This window comes from Punica granatum, chromosome 3 (genome assembly GCF_007655135.1).
Source record: "Punica granatum isolate Tunisia-2019 chromosome 3, ASM765513v2, whole genome shotgun sequence".
Lineage (NCBI taxonomy): Eukaryota > Viridiplantae > Streptophyta > Magnoliopsida > Myrtales > Lythraceae > Punica > Punica granatum.
Window position 1 is genome coordinate 27,516,580 of NC_045129.1, and position 17,707 is coordinate 27,534,286.

The window sequence follows — 17,707 nt, forward strand, 5'->3', positions numbered from 1 at the left end:
ATAAACACCTCAAGAATTGGGAAATAGATGTCTCGACTGATCCAGCTTGGTCTACATACTACCATACAACCTCTTATTTTGCACCAGTAGTCAATCAGCAAGTTGTCTTCCTCTATTAAATATTAACTCTTCTAATGACCGTAAGGCCACCAACAAGAATGGTCAAAGCCCATCTTTGGATTGATAGATACATAAGGCCCCAAAGACTCAAAAACCATCTTCTCAGTCAGTTACTACCCTTTCTTAGTCAAGTCAGCAAAACCGAAGCTATGCCTATCAGAAGAAGAAACCAAATCAGCATTCATAAGAAAAACCTTAAATCAGCCTACCAGAAGAATCCTGGAATCGAAGCTATGCCACAAGACAACCTAAAATGGTAAAACCGATTCAAAACCTACCGGAAATTCGAAAATCCTAACCTCAAAATCACTTGCCTGAAGTTGAAATTGAAAACCAATCAGCAACAACACATTGCTGTGTTTCGAAATTTTTCCCCACATTGCTATATTTGGGGTTAGAAAAAGCCGAAATTTTTTTCCCCAAATCTACCCATCAGAAGAATCAAAATCGAAGCTATGCCTTCAAGACAACCTAAAACGGCAAAACCAAATCAAAACCTACCGGAAATTCGAAAACCCTAACTTGAAAATTGATTCGAGGACCCTAACTTGAAAATTGATTCGAAAACCCTAACCTGAAAACTTGATAATCGACTACATTAGAATCAAAATTGAAAGCTTGGACTTGATAAGCAGCGGAAGAAGCCTAATTATAACGGATTCGAGGGGTAGAAACCGAGCACGTTACCTCGGTAGAGCGCGAGAGATCAGCTGCTTCAAGCAGGGAAGTGGGTGACGAGCGACCGGGCACTCGCGAAGTGGAGTCGCCGAGAAGACTGGCATCGTCGAGGCATTGAGGAGCCAAGCTTCGATGGAGGAGTCGCTGTCGGAGTGGAGTTCTTCGACAGAGGAGTCGCTGGAGTTCTTAGCTGAGGAGCCGTATGGGTCGGATTTGCAGGGATAGAACGATGGCACGTTTTGAAATTAATGAACAATGCTGAGGGCATTTTAGTATTTTCAGCATCAATTCCGAATGCCCCTTCGCTAATCCGGATCTTCACCTGAGGCTTCCTCAATCCGGGTGAAAGCCGAATTATGATCCCATCCGGAATAGGTAATTCGCATGACTTGCGAACCAAACATCGGATTGTGTATTTCGTGCGGAATACATAATTCGTTCCTGATCAAATCCTGCGAACCAAACATGCCCTTAGGATTTTAGAAATCCTATTCTACTCTATATCCGGATGACCAAACATGGCCATGGTAGTTATTTCACCAACCATTCTCCGGGGTCGATTCAATCTTAGCCACTCGATTGCAATATATAACAAGAGTTAAGCAAACTAAACTGCAAGAAGATGAACTTTATGCATGGATTCAAAATACACTTGAAACACTTCCTAGAACAAATCAATGTCCAAATGATAATTGATCTTAACGAATAGAATTGGAATACCCGTGGTTAAAAAAAAAGCATATATAAATAATCATTTAAACCCTTTCAATCACCTAGGAAAGCATTCACTTATTTAGTAACACGTGTATTACTTTCCTGCGTGTGCCGGGTACCATCATTCTTTTTTCTTTTTTTTAGATAAGTAGGTACCATCATTCTTAAATAACTCAAATTTATTTATATCTCACTAATCCACTAAAATATTGCCTTCCAATTAGTATTTGACTGGATATTACTCACGTGCACCATGATGTGGGTGACATATGCAGTGTGCATATATGTGTTCCTTTGTGCTCATTCCTTGATATGAAAGCGAGCCATTACTGACGTAAGGCATATGCTCCCCAGTACACGAGGACGCTGACGGCTCACCACTTAATGAGATATACGCGTGTTTGTAATCGTACGAGCTCCTAAATCAGGTCAATTCTCTATCTATACTCTATCTTGAGAAAAACGTTTACTGTTATCCATCAGTGACAATTGTCATGGGGTCCATCATCAGCACTATAGGTGGCTAAGCATTACCCACTGATCGAGATTCCTCCAGCCCCAATCCATTAATGAAAGCAATAAAGGGGGCATTGCCTGCCTTCTCTCCTGTATATAAGGAGGACAGTTGGGAGTCCATTTCATCATACCCAACATCAAAATTTAATCTAGTGTCCAAAGAAATGGCGATTGAGGGAAAGGTGGAGGCAGAGTTGGAGCTCAAATCCACTCCGGACATGTACTTCAAGCGTCTGAAGAGTGAAATCCACCACGCACCCAATGCTTCCTCCGACAAGATCCACGCCATTGAAGTGCACGAGGGTGACTGGGAAACACCTGGCTCTGTCAAACTCTGGACTTACACTATCGGTACTTGCTAATAATTACAAATTGGTTTCTTATTTCGGTTCAGACAGGATAGCTCATTTTAATTTGAATATTAAAATGTCGACATGAATTAGTATAAGCGGTCCGGCATCTATACCACTTAAATAAGATTTCAAATTCCAATTTTATGAATGAAGAAAATCCATAACTAGAAGAGATTTACTTCTTACTGTGCCGATCCATTTTAAAACTGGATTAGTCGAGACTCATTTAAGCACATCGAATAATGCACATTGCGTTCGATGGTTCTTTGGAAAGGTTTTTTAATTAGGCAAGGAGGGAATAGGGAAAAGGAAGATTAAAGGGCAGAAAAATGATGAGATTTAAACCTAAAATCTCTTCCACTTTAAGGGGCGAGTGCCCCTTCTAAACCTACTTTCTCCGGTTCACCATAAACAATAATGTAGTGCCGGTAAAGACCATCGATTGAAATCAAAAGATTTTGCGTTGGATTCTTTTTTATAGTACTTTAAAGAAAAAGATTGTCATAAATAAAAAAGAAGAAGAGGATGATGAAGAAGAAGAAGAAGAAAACAACGATCTAGAGACAAGGATTATAAAACAATAAATTCTTTATTGTATCAATTCCATGGAATAATAGTCTTCCTACTATTATTACTGCGGGATTTTATATGATGATATGATACCACTTTGATATAAATGCCATTTTTTGTTGTAAGCTGCAGTAGTTTTAGTTGTATTGTAGAACGTTTAGTTATATTATTTTGAAAATACTAATAGTGCTAGATAAGTACTATGCCATATAATTAAAAGTACCACACCATATAACTAAAAGTATTATGTATCATGGTGACACGCTGCCACCATATAAAAACCCAAATTACTGCAAGATGATGGTGCCTAAGCATTCTTCAAACCTTTTTAAGTTAACATATGAAAATCTTAGTATTTTATTTAAATATAGTTAAGTTATTACTAACAATATTTCATGGAAAAAAATAATTGTTACAAAAAAAGGGATGCAGTGCAGTGATGCACGGCCTTATGCGATAACCAAAGAGGTTACAGTTTCGATACCCACTGGGACTACACGTGCCACTTTATTAACTAATAAGATTTTTATTTCATTATATTAGCTCAAGGCACATCTCTTGTAACCGAAAAAAAAATAGTTATTACTAATACTAGATCTTCCCTTGTAATGTAAATAGTGAAAAAAAAAACTCTCGGATTAACTATCCAAAAAAAAAACTTGGATCATCTAACTATCCAAAAAAAAAAAACTCTTGGATCATCTTGACTTTATATGAACTCAAATTTAAATTATTGAGATGTATAAGTATTACATTAACTAATTCATTATATGAAAAAATATTTTATTGAGGAGACGAGGATTTCGGGGAATAAAAAAGAACTAAGAAAAATATTTCCTAACTTATCTTTTACTGGATTGACTCGATTTGAATTGAATCAGTCAAGACTTGTTGAATTTCTGAATATCAAAGTGCACGTCATAAAAAAATATTTCGTGGCTATTCTGGAACGCACATTCTCTCTTTCAGTTTTTTTCTTCCCCTCTCTGTTTTGCATTAAATGACATTTTATCAATCATATCTTTGGGTAGAAATAATCAATTATCATCCTCCTGGTGGTCCAGAGAACTGCATTTTCGCGGAGCTTGCAATCAAAAGCTAGCTGAATGTTTATTGAGCCAAGGAATTTGGTGCGGTGGTATGCATTTTCACCTAAAAATTTAAGAGTATTTTGATTTGATTTTATTCGTCATAAAACTTCGGTGCCGAGCAAAACAAAATGTAATAAAACTTCGGTATATTTTATTTAGTTTTAATTTTCTTGTATTATATTCATAAACTTTCCTTGTAATCAAGAAAAACAGATTGCTTATTGGTTTGAAAATAATGAGTCGATTGTTTCATTAACTTGTAGAAAATAATCTAAAGAGTGACAATTATCAAAATGGTTAATCACGTAAAAAGGTACGACCGTTGTACTTTTTTCTTAAAATAGCACGACCTTTAAATTTCCTATTTACAAAAAAAAGTACGATCTTTAGAAAATAGTACAGAAAGACACAACCTTTGCATTTTTTTCCCAAATATAGAACGACCTTTGGAAAATAGTAAAAAGGCACGACATTTGCACTTTTTCATAAATATAGCACGACCTTTGAAAAGTAACATAGAAAGGCACGACTTTCAAGTTTAGCTGCGATTCTAGGACGACATCAATTATCAGGACGACATCAATTATCCCGTCAAATGTAAGGGTAATAGCTAATAGGAACTAACGATAGTTGTTACCGTTTGACGAAATAATTGGCATCGTGCTAGATGCGTAACTAATCTGAAGGTCATGTCTTTCTATGCTATTTTTCAAAGATCATGTTGATAGGCTCACGAACCAGAACTTGATAAGAAAGAAGGGTGGAGGGTAGAGCCAACAAAACTCACTCGATAAGATGACTCGCCACGAGTAAGAAAAGTCGGGTTGATTCGCCACGCTCAAGGAAGAACGATAAGAATCGAGGTTTTCGCCACTAAACAATGGTCTTGTTTAGATAAGAAAAATAGAGGAAACGCTCGAGGCAATTTCATTCAAATATTCATCAAAATCGTCTGATGTTCTCTTACAATAAGGTGCATATTTATATAGAGGGAAGACACCTCTCTTGACTATAGAATGGGAAACTGACATCTAATATTCTCCATATTACTTTCCTAAAATATAATAAGGAAACAATCTGAAAAAGGAAACTTAAGATTGCTGACTCAAGCTAATATAGGAAATAATATCTAATTAAGGGAAACTATATCATAGCAATATAGGAAACTTAATATCTAATTAAGCTAAATTCTTGTTTCGGAATCTTCTAGAATACGCGTTTGGACCCGAAAATTCGAATATGTGTTGAGCTGCAATCTAAAGCACATCATCCCCTCTCGATTGGAAAAAGACGCGTCCTCGAGTCTTCGTCAATCTTCTACTAGTCTTCATGTGTGCACTTCGGTGCTTTTTAGCTTGCCATTTAATGACCAACTTTTCTATCCGAACTCTCTCCAGTAATTCTTCATAGATCGACTTCTTTTTGCTTCCTCGCCAACCAACTCGTTACCTGAACTGGTGCTGCTTTCCTGGTGGAGTCGTATATGCTTTGGCAAATTTTGCCTCAATTGGATGAAACACCATCGACAAATCTTTAATAGCAATTTCTTCTTCAAGTTCCACTTGGCCTGAGTGTAAAAATAGTTCAGTCTGGACTTTCTCTTCAGAGTTTGAAATTAGTTCCTCCCGAAGAATCTTGCCAATCGCCAAATCCTTCTCGACCAGAACATTATTATCTTGTGACGCTTGAGCTACTTCATTCTTGGACTCCACTTCTTCTTCTTTAAATTTGTCACCCTTCATAGAAGCTTCTTCAAGTTGTACTTTTTCCTCGACATCAACAATCGCCATAGGAATAACATTTGTTTTTCCATGCTTAAGAGGATAGGTAGACTTCATGCAACCGTCTTCAGATTCATAGAGGCGTTCTTCGTATCCCAAAGGAAAGAATCTGACCTTTAAGAGTTGTTTCATGCGCCTCCACGTAAATACCAGATTCCTTCCATCTTGAAGATGATTATTTTCCAATTTCTCCCACCAAGTAGACGCTTTGCCCCTTAACCGATAAACAACTCTAACAACTCGACTTCCATCATCGGGGATACTGTAGTAGTCGAAGAATCGGTCCACATCCGAAATCCACGCCAAGTATTCCTCAGCGCTCATGCTTCCGTTGAAAGTCGGAATTCTCTTTGGGGAATAATCCTTATGCACCCATTGGTGTCTTCTTATTTTACCGGAACTCTCGAGGGCTTGGGTCACTCGCTCGAGCCGTGCAATGAACTCTTCTCGCGTCTGCTGGAAAGTGAGAGACAAGTCTTGGTCGAAAGTAAACCCTCTTGGAACTCGTTCAGGGTTGCTTTTAGCCATAATCTTTGCATATTTATCAAAAATCCACTCAAACACACGTGTTTCACTCGGCCAACAAGGATAGAACCTTCGCTCTGATACCAAATGATAGACTTACAAACCAGAACTTGATAAGAAAGAAGGGTGGAGGTTAGAGCCAACAAAACTCACTCGATAAGATGACTCGCCACGAGTAAGAAAAGTCGGGTTGATTCGCTACGCTCAAGGAAGAACGATAAGAATCGAGATTTTCGCCGCTAAACAAGGGACTTGTTTAGATAAGAAAATAGAGGAAACGCTCTAGGCAATTTCATTCAAATATTCATCAAAATCGTCTGATGTTCTCTTACAATAAGGTGCATATTTATATAGAGGGAAGACACCTCTCTTGACTATAGAATGAAAAACTGACATCTAATATTCTCCATATTACTTTCCTAAAATATAATAAGGAAACAATCTGAAATAGGAAACTTAAGATTGCTGACTCAAACTAATATAAGAAATAATATCTAATTAAGGGAATAATATCTAATTAAGGTAATAATATCATAGCAATATAGGAAACTTAATATCTAATTAAGCTAAATTCTTGTTTCGGAATCTTTTAGAATACGCGTTTGGACCCGAAAATTCGAATATGTGTTGAGCTGCAATCTAAAGCACATCACGTGCTATATTTAGGAAAAAGTGCAAATGTCGTGCCTTCATATATTATTTTTCAAAGGTCGTGCTATATTAATTTAAGAAATAATACAAAGGTTGTGCCTTTCTTTGTTATTTTCTAAATATCGTGTTATATTTAGAAAAAAATTGCAAAAGTCGTGTTTTTCTATGTGATTAACCCATTATAAAAAATAACCCTAAAAATATCTTAGGCTTTGTTTGGGAATGGAGTGTTGTTTCATTCAACTCCATTCCAACAATAAATAATTATATTTATTTGGATTGTAATGATTATAATATTGAATTATAAGAAAAAATTGGGGAAAGGTAATGAATAATTGAGAGAAAGTAATGATTATGTTGTTGAATTGTGAAAAATCTATGAATAGTTGAGAGAATTTAATATTAAAAATTGAATTGAATGGTAGTCAAAATAAAAAAAATTGAAGAAAAATAGAAAAAGTAATAATTATATTATTGAATTAAAGATAGGTGGAATTAAGTGAAATAGAAAAAAAAAATTACTTCATTCTCAAACAAAACCTTAAGTTGTCTTGGTTATCCTCATAAAATAATTAAACTATTCACAGTGATGTGTAATTTCATCAGCAATTCAGGGTTATTAATTATATGCGAGTCCTGTGAGAATTGTTACATATATTTATTAAGGATGGCATAATTTTTTTAGGATGAAATAATTTCATCAGCATTTCAAAGTTGTTTACGGTTCCTTTTTTGATAATTCATTTTTGTTCTGATATTTTGATTAATTTCATCTTTTTTTTTCATCAGTTACTTTCTTTACATGCATTTCCTAGTAGATAGGAATTAAAGAAAATTTTCTATCCTTTTAGGAAATATATGATGTCTTGTAATGTCACTAGCATGTAATACCGCAGAGCGTAGATACAAAAACAAAAAGGAAAATCCTAAAGACAAAAAAGAAGAGGTAATTCTCATGCACGATTTTTTATTCAGTTATGATACTTTTAATAAATTATTACTTTACGCCAAAATTATGTTTTAACTTAATAATGCAAATTATTAATAATGTTGACGAATGCATGCAACGTCACTTGTGGAGTTGTCACACAGTCTAGTATATTTATTAAATAGAAAGCAACATAAAGTTTTATTTTTGAGAGAGATGAACAGAGAAAAGGGGGAGGGAATGAGAGAAAGGCGGAAACCTGATGATCAGATACTCGAAGCAATAGTGATTAATTAATAATTTAAATTTTTATATGGGAAAACTGAAAGTGAGAGAAATAGAAAAGTGTAGCGCAGTGACGCATGTCTTTACTGGTAACTAAGAGATTTCATGTTTGATTCTTACTTTGGAACAACCAGTGCCCATTTATTAGCTATTAACTTTCTATTGCATCGTACTAAATCATGAATCCCTTTATAATAGAGTCTTCTAGCTAGTTTTATAGTGGTAAGTATATGAAAAGATATTATTTAACATAAGGAACTCATTAATTAATTCACAATAATACTATATTGGTCCGTACAGTAAACAATTGTAGTTTTAAAAGCCAATATAATAAAAATTTTCAAGCAATATCTTGATTTTATGATTTTAGTCTTGTATGGTTCAATCTTTTTGATATTAAATGAACTTTTATTTTACGTATGAATCATATATAAGATTATTTATACGGAAATGTAGTACTTCATTCTCAGAAAAATATAAGCCCAATCATATGCCATTTTTGCTGCATTATGAAGTGTTAAGTTTTTCATTAAGTTCATTTACAATGTTTAAATAAAATCATTCTACTTTATAGTTTTCAATATAATGTTATATATAGAAAATAGAAACTTATCGCACAAAGATATGATAAGAAAATATCAATTAGATTCTTACAATTAAGAATGACATGGCAATTATACTAGTGATTAATGCTCTTTTTTCATTTTTGGCAATCTTAGTAGTGCTTTCCAACTTACTTGCAAAAATAAATAAATTAGTGCTTTCGCACTATACATAAGGTAAAATCACAAAATAATTTCTCACCATTTAACCTTAGTTTTATCTCTACATGAAATTCCTTTAAAATAGGTTATAGTCACTAGGATTCCCTTTTGGAATATTGTGCTTCCCCCTACGTCACATTCACTTTGAGATTTTATTTCCTTCTTGGTAGTTTATGAGAAATTGTAGGTGAAACTGAATCGCTACAATTAATCACATAGGAACTACCCAATAAATGTCTGACAAATCTAAAAGTGTCATATCGGTCCAACCCATCTTATATATGCTTCCATAATCTAAAATGGATTTGTATCGGAATGATTTGATACTTTTACTTATGTATGGAATATCCAATAATATGGTTTATGTGCGATCTGGTGTTTTAATTTTACCTAATAAATTGTCATTTTTGTACTGAATAGTTTTCCTCTTGTTTTTTTTTCTTGATAGCCTTCTTAAATTTGATCCTATGCTTTACCCATAAAATGCATGGTCTTGTCATTTAATTATTGTAAGAAAAAAAAAACAAGGAAAATTGGTTCTCAATCGTAACCGGATTTTTCATTTTCATCCGTGACATTTTTTTTTTTCAAAAGGATTTATTTCACGAAATTATATTTGAAAATTATTAAAAAAAGGAAATTAAAAGATCTGACAAAAGGAAAACGAATTGCATGCACCGCAGGCAGGATGGGGCCAAGGATAATCAGGTTGAATTTTAAATTTAGAAGGTCCGTCTATTTCATTCTACATCCGTTACATATAGTGCATTCTCTTATACCAGATTTATAGACCTTCTTTATGACTTAAAAGATATAGAAGTTCTGGCTGTTACACTAATCCAATGGAAAAGCCAAAGAAGTAATTATCCATCAATATGTTACAAATAGTATTAATCTACTTATAGACCGGTCGAAGTGGGAAATAGCCATGACAAAAGCTCAACGCTATCAAGTCAAAGAGACAATTTCAATGTAATTGTGGAATTAGATCTTTCCTTAAAATTTTCATTTGCATCCGAACTTGGTTTCCTGCAATTACTATGATTTGTTTAATACATAGATGGAAGGAAGGAGACGTTCAAGGAGAAGATCGAAGTGGATGATCAGACGAAGACCGTGTCAATGGTTGCTGTTGGAGGCCATGTGCTTGATAGGTGGACGTTCAATGTTCTCAACAATACTGATGACAGATTTAATATGTTAATCATAGATAATTCACAGAGTTTTGTGTTATCAGGTACAAGAACTACAAGCTATGCGTACAGATAGTCCCACAGGAGAACCGCGCCGTGGCAAAGATCTCAATCACAGTGGAGAAAAACGACGCAGACGTACCGGATCCTCATGACTACCTGCAGCACGCCATCAGCGTCGCAAAGGACATCGATGAGCACCTTGTGGCCCAGTCGTAATAAGCTGGCTGTTGTTATGAAATCAGACATGGCGGTCATGCTATATATGGAATTAATAAATTTGCCTGCAATTTCACGTAGTGTTTCACCAATATTATGTGTTATATAAGACTACTGTGAGTTGGCTGTCAGTATATCTGTTAGAAATAAGACATACATGTTCGTATATGTGTGCATTGTGCATTATAAAATAAAAACTAAATGGATGTTCCCTATTTATTGAGATATACTTCAAATTATAAGCTTCTTTATGAATAATAGACATGATTCTGTTATTATGGATGAGAAGATGATCAAATGAATCTGTCAATTCCTTTTGCCTATCATGGTCAGTTCATGAAATTGAGAAAACTGTCGTCCTCTTTGTGGCCTAAATGAACACAGATCAAGCACAATTTAGTAATACGTCGAGCCTTTCGGGGCATTGGATCCATACTTGACGATACCAAGGCTAGCCCTTGACTACCCGGCACGAGATACGCTCAAGGAGTGTTCGGAGCTGCCACTTACCTATTCTTGATCCGCGAACCTAACACTAGTTAAGTGTTCTAGATCATGAGGGTACGGGACACTATCACCCTAGATTTCTTCAAGGCCTAGGTCTACGAAATAAAGATTTGGCTCAGGGGTTTTATTACAGCATGCCTATGTCACGGCTAGCATTCCGGTCCCTCCACAAGTGCGACAATAGGGTTTTGACCACCGTGTCCTAGTTGTCGTCATTGCATGTGGGTTAATATGAGCTGCTGTATTATAGGTACGTATTCCGGATGTTGTGCTTCTTACAGTTAGATTATCTGTGTTAACTTGTCAACTCTGGGGAGAGCTGAGGTTGGGGAGTCATGGCCAAGGGTTTACATCGGGGTCGCGGCTCGCGTAATAGCCGCGTCGCAGGTATAATGATTTCGGACAATCGTGGTACTATGTAACAGCGTCGTGGGCGTCACGGATATAAATTTGATTAAGCATTCAAAAATGATAAATAAAAAAAAAGATATAAAATTACTTATGCATTTCTAGCAACATTTACCACATCAAATACAAACGGTAAAATCACACAAAGTACATCAAATAACCATAATTCTACATGATTCGTCACCAAGTGGTGGAATGACGAGCCAAGACATAATAAGAATTCGCTCCATCTTCACTTAGTCTACCATCTATGCGGACCCGAATTTCATCTCATCGGAGTCCGCATTCGTGCGACTGACGACTTGGGAATATCCACCTTTTCAGAGGACGCGTGACAAACATGCATGAGAAGAAGTCGTCACTACCAGTTTACAATCTGAGGGTCGATGGCCGATGAGTTGCCTGGGTTTAGAGGTAAGGGATACACCTAGTTTGCTAGGGCATATGGTCTTACGGAACCTGAAGTTCCGAATTCGGAGGTTCTGTTACGTGCGGGCCTATATGCCGCACGTCCTATCGGTACTCTAGTTCGTCTAAGTATTGCAGTTTTTATTCGTTTACTGCTTGATTTAAGTTTCGCTCATCTAGCTTTTTTTTGACACCGTAAATTCATAGAAGCGATCAGTTCGGTTTAAGAGGTTGAAAGAAAAGCGAATCCTCAAGTCAAAGGATCGGTCCACCGTCCTCGCATCTCAGCTAACCAGACCATGATGGTCGGTTCACCGTGTAGACCAGTTCCGTGACTCATGTGGTTCCACTCATCTTGGGGATTCGTAAACTGGCTCTACTGATTCCGACTCTTAGATTCCATGCTTGCCGATCGGGATCATTACATAATTAAAATGTACAAATAAATACCTCACAATGTACTCTTGAATAATGAATACAAATTACGGCAAAGGGATCCTGGTTGACTCACGTTCCGCCAATACACCACTCATGCGCACCATGTGGTTTGAACGGCCGAAACCGAAATTAAAGGACGTGGGCTCATGAGAGCTGGAGATCGGGTCCAATCGAACCGAGGGATTTCAAGAGAACATAATGGTCTTCAAGATAACCGTGGGATCGGTCGAGCTCCCGGGTGATTGTCTAACCTCGTTTTACATCTCCTGACCCGAGTCATCCTCCGTATGGATACTAAACGTGTCAAGACAGTGACTCAAGGCGAGACCCCATATCGCACTCGGGTCGCATGCGCTCAATGTGTGAGGGGCGTTGGATCTCATGATCGACAGTAAATGGGCGTTGGACTCCATGTGCATCATATTCTATGGGTACGGGCTCGAATTGCTTGAAAACAGACAAAACAGATAAAAGCATATCGAGACAGAAAAAAACAGACAAATTATGTGTTGTTGCCGAATTTACGTGATTAAAAATTATGAAATGGGATTACTTAGCAGACAAATTCCTACCCTAAGCAGAGAAAGTAAGGGCGATGTATTCAGTGTGAATCGGTCGTGGACTGCCCTGGGAGGGTATGTTGCATTCGGCATTTTCTAAAAAGGGAACCTAATAGACGTGGAGTTTATGGTCAAGTTTTGAATGTGTTGATTTATTTTAACTTGTTTTGTATTGTGACAATGCGTCTTTAACAGATTATGACAAAGATATGTTTGACCTAAACCCTGAAACCTAAGGCTCAGTATAAGCATTTTCTAATGTTTAATTTAGCCGTGTGCATGGTTAGTTCAGTCTTGCGTTTTATGAGGGATATACTTGAACTAAATACCCAAAGCTATGCTAGAATGACATAAAAACTTCGATCAGGTGAAGAAGGCTATGCAGATAAAACTTGCACCTGAACAGACTGCCTACCTTCTTCCGTGACTCGAAGTATTTCGATCACCCTACTGCCTAGGGCGTTGACGAATCACGAACCGGTGGTCATGCCCTTGAATAGAAAAAATGTGTAAATGTGCATGTGAAAAGTCGAGACCACGTGACACGGACTATCGATAGTCGATAGCCAGTGTCGACCGATCCCTTGGGTCCATCGGGGTCGCGATGACCCCGAAAGAACTGAGAAACTGGTCGCTTCGCCGGAAGTGGTCGAAAAAGAACTCATACACCCAGACTTGAGCCGCCTCAAATCGAGCCCAAACTCGAGTCAAGACACACAAGTGCTCCTTAGATGTCCATGCTACGAGGGTCACGTGTCACGATGCTTTTGAAAATTATGAGTTTAAAAAAGGGGAATAACCAACAGTTCATGATTCGTCGACGCGATTACAAATTAATGGCCGGTTCGTACAATTTATTAAAAAGGCAAGTGGATTAATTAGCCAAATAAGACGTCCCGATTATTCTGTGTGTGGAAATAATTAAATTGAGTGAATTTACCAAATGCTTATGTTTGCGGGTTTCAAGCCGTCGTCCCGGCCATTGGTGGACCATTTGATGGGAGCTCTAATTCCTAACCATCTCGAAATTAGATCCAATTTTAAGCAGAATTTTCATAATTAATCCAAATTCGTGTGAGGTCTTTAATTAAAAGGGATGATCACTTCAAAGCAAACGAATCATGGGCGTACAATCACATTAAACTCATTGAATCCACTCATCAAGCATTGAAAGCCCTATCTCATGATAGTAAGGTAGAGAGTTATCCATAATCCCAAGAAGTTCTCTGGATGAGCTAGTTCGGAAGATCCTTGACTACCGCGGACCGACGCGACCTTCAAGTCGGGTCTCAACCTAAGCCTAGGTAAGTGTCCACGTCGTCTTCGAGCCCCACGTGCATCGACCTATTCCAGCTTTCTTCTCTTTACTCCAAGGCTCGAGGTAACATGCAAAACAAAGATCAAACACGAGAGAATCGGGGTAAAGGCAAATATTCTAGCCATGAACGGGATCGAGAATAAGACTAACGAATTGAGTTCCAAGACTACGATTCAAACCTAATCATGACTTTAAAGTCCAAACAACTTGACTCCATAACACCACGAATGGCGTGAGATGTTAAGAAAATCGATATTCAGACATCCAGGCGTAATGACGGCTCATCTAGTGACTCGAAGCGACCAAAAACAAGCCTCTAAGGCCCTTACCAAGGCTGATCAGCATGCTAGAATTTTCCATATCGACTTTGGAGAGACAGTAAAGCCAAGGATCGTAAGAGAGGAAGGCCCTAAAACCCTTGGCTATAAAAACTGCCATATTATCATATGTAGATGATCACAACAAATAGCCAAGGCCACTAGTTAAACCACTCATTTACACTTACACATAGCATAAACCCTTTAAGATCACGCCCAAAACTATCCCAAATCCCACATGAACTGTCAAGCATCTCAGCCACTATCTTAAACTCGGATTCAAGTTACCGATATCTTACTGACCATGCTCGTATCAGTCAAACAACTGCGATATGATTCAGCGTTTATCTCAAGCTCAATCTTCAAATATCGAAATCAAACTTGAACCACCTTACCCGAACCAAGATTCGTTCTATAGCTTAGCCTAGTTCTTAAGCATTGTTTTTAAACAAACAAAACTCATCCAATCGAACCAAAAGTCATCTACCAACTCAACTCAGCGGTCAAGCATGATTTCGGAGTAAAGACGGCTCACCATGCGTTCTCTTGAGCTTGTGGCTTAGCTGTGGAAGGAGGAGCTGCCATGCTATGAGCACGATGGAGCTGTAGGGAGCTCGGGGGAATCCCGAACTACAGCAACTTTGACTCGGGACGGTCGTGGGGGATGCAGTGACGAAGTTTACAGCAGCAACTCCAAGGAAGTCGAATGAGGGACAGCACAGCAGTTTCTTGAAGCTGAGGAAGAGCTCGAGGAGACTCGTCGTTGAAAGTCAGAACTGGTTCAGAGAAGGTTGATATAGGTGAGGGCAAAGGATAAGCTGGTGTTGGTTTGTGGGAGTGAGTTCCGACCAAGGGAAAAGCCATAACCGAGCACGGGAGTGCTGCCGGTTAGAAAAGAGAAAGAGCAAGAGGATGGATGGAAGTTGATGATGTTTTGCATGCTTGGGACTGCATCAACGGAGGAGTTGCAGGCTTCAGCCAAAACGGAAAAGAGAGAGAATAAGCTGGTCTTCATTCTGGGATAGGGTGACTGAAGAAGAGAGTTAGTTAGAGGTTAAGTCCGAGAGAGGGGAAGTCGGTTCCCGTGTGTTCAACCGAGATAGAGAGAGAAAGAGAGGGATGTGTCGTGTAGGCTTGGCCCCTCGTCTGTCCGGAGTCGAAATGAGGGGGAGATGTTGAATGAGAGTTGGTCTGTTCAGAGAAGGAGAGTGAGGGAGTGAGGGAGTGAGTGAGTGAGTTGTGGGGTGTGAGCTGGTCTACTCTGAGCTGAGAGGATCGTGAGCTGAGGAAGAAGTTCGTGAGCTGAGGGAGAAATTCGTGAGCTGAGAGGATCGGGTTGAGCTGAGGGAGTCGGGTTGAGCTGTGAGGAAGTCCTCCTCCCCTCCGTTTGTTTTGTCCAGTTTTTCTGTTCAGCTTTGCCTGTCCTTCTACTGTCCTCCTCCTCTCTGTTCTGTTTTGTTTTCCATTTTTCTTCTAATTTGTCTGTCTGCTATCTCTGTTTGGACGGAGGGGGAAAGAGAGTTGTAGGTTTCATCAGAAAGGGAAGAGGAGGGGAAGAGTTGTAGCCAGCAAAAGTCGTAAAGAGAAGCTGCAAGATAAACCCAAAGAGAGAATTACTGGCTCGGGTATAACAGAGAAGAAAGAGGAGCAAAAATGGGACCAAAAAAAGGGAGAACCGGTCAGGGCAAGAGTTGACCACGCGGGCCTGCAGAGGAGGAGCTGCAATGGAAAAAAGGAAAGGAAGCAGAAGATGGTTCGGGTTGGGCAGAGAAAAAGCAGAAGAGAATAATAGGAAAGGAAAGAAATTAATAGGAGGGAAGCAGGGCAACGGAGAACGCATGAACAAAACAAAACATGGAGGTCAACCCTCTGTTACATACATATATATATATATATATATGTATGTATGTATGTATATGCATATATTTTTTCATAGGAGCATTAATCAATCGATAAATCAATTTTTCAATACCCGTCGATATTTTCAAAATAAAAGTTTTGAAATCGAGAAATTCAAAAAATAGTCAGCTTTATGAAAATTTCAATTTGTATCAATGGAGACCCAATCTCGATAAAATCGATATTGAACTTCTGACACACGTCTATCGTAATTGCTTAATTATTTTCGAATTTCTCGTCTTTTCAAACAGACATTCAAAAAATAATATGAAAATACCGTTGTGTTCAAAAAAATTCAAGGGTCGATATAATGTAAAAAAATACTTTTCAATCCCGAGCATTTACTCAAATCTTGAAAAAAATCAAAATTGTTGTCATGATTGTTAGAATCGTGATTCGAATCGTAAAATCTTACGATTCTACAATTCAAGGGGTGGCTAGCGATTCCGATTCCATGACATGAATCGAAAAGGTAGAATCGTGGCTGAATCGTAGAATCATAGAATCGAACCGAGTCTACGATTCTAGTTTCAACCCAAAGTTGTATGCCTCTCTCTCCCTCCTCATCTCTCTGATTGTGCGACAGTATTGCTCATTAATTCTCTTATTTTATAAAAAGTTTGAAACTTGTCTTCTGACTGTAAGTGATAGGGACCTGGAAAGTTTTTCGAATTGGGTTTTTACCGATTCCTAATTGCCGTCTGGTTTGAGATGACTTAGGCTGAAATTCTTTTCGACCTTTTTAGATGCAAAGAAAGATGATTTCAAGAAGGGACAAACCAAGAAGAAGTTATGGAGGAAAAGCAGCTTCGCTTACAGGATTTGTGACCACGGTACCATATCAAGTTTCATTGGAGGTTGTTATAGTGGGAGTGCTATCTTGTGAAAACTAAGCACCATCAAATTTTAACAAACGAAGTAGAAAGCAATAAAATTTATCATTTGATATTTACTTCTACTATTTCTGACATGAGATTTGGTATATATCTGTATATGTTGTTTTTTTAATTACAGGTAAAATCTTACGATTCACGATTCTACAACCCACGACCGATTCTAGGTAGAATCGCGATTCTGACAACCTTGATTGCTGCACATAAGGCTTGAAATTCTTGTCTTTTTAACCAGGCATCCGAAAAATAATTCAGGACCACCATTGTGTTCAAAAAAATTCGAGGATCGACATTATGCGGAAAAATATTTTTCAGTCTCAAGTTTAATTCCAGATTTTGAAATTCGAATTTGACGTGCATAAGGTCTAAAGACGTCCCGTAGAATATTTTTTTTGAAAAATATCAAATTAAAGTTAAAATTAAAAAAAAATGCCCCCAGTTTAAAAGTAATGAATGCTTGGGCTACTAATCAAAATACTTCATTCCGATGGGTGACAAAATGACAATTTTCCCCTCTCCTGGAGCTGATGGATCAAAACTGGGTGCTGACACCATCATACATCCAAGCTTG

At 37.8% G+C, this 17,707-nt stretch overlaps 1 protein-coding gene and 1 long non-coding RNA gene across 2 annotated transcripts; one reads left to right on the top strand and one right to left on the bottom strand.

The window, feature by feature from the left end:
* The first annotated feature begins 2,138 nt into the window (after positions 1 to 2,138).
* LOC116198845 (MLP-like protein 328) lies at positions 2,139 to 10,615 on the top strand. The gene is made up of 3 exons (XM_031529100.1): positions 2,139 to 2,379; positions 10,037 to 10,130; positions 10,214 to 10,615. Exons 1-3 carry the CDS (start codon positions 2,193 to 2,195, stop codon positions 10,386 to 10,388), a joined length of 456 nt encoding a protein of 151 aa, XP_031384960.1. The 5' UTR covers positions 2,139 to 2,192; the 3' UTR covers positions 10,389 to 10,615.
* Positions 10,616 to 13,768: 3,153 nt separating this feature from the next.
* On the bottom strand, positions 13,769 to 16,183 carry LOC116198642. The gene is made up of 2 exons (XR_004155360.1): positions 16,021 to 16,183; positions 13,769 to 15,932 (listed from the first exon to the last, which is right to left on the bottom strand). It is a non-coding gene; the product is annotated as an uncharacterized LOC116198642 (long non-coding RNA).
* Between the last annotated feature and the right edge of the window lie 1,524 nt (positions 16,184 to 17,707).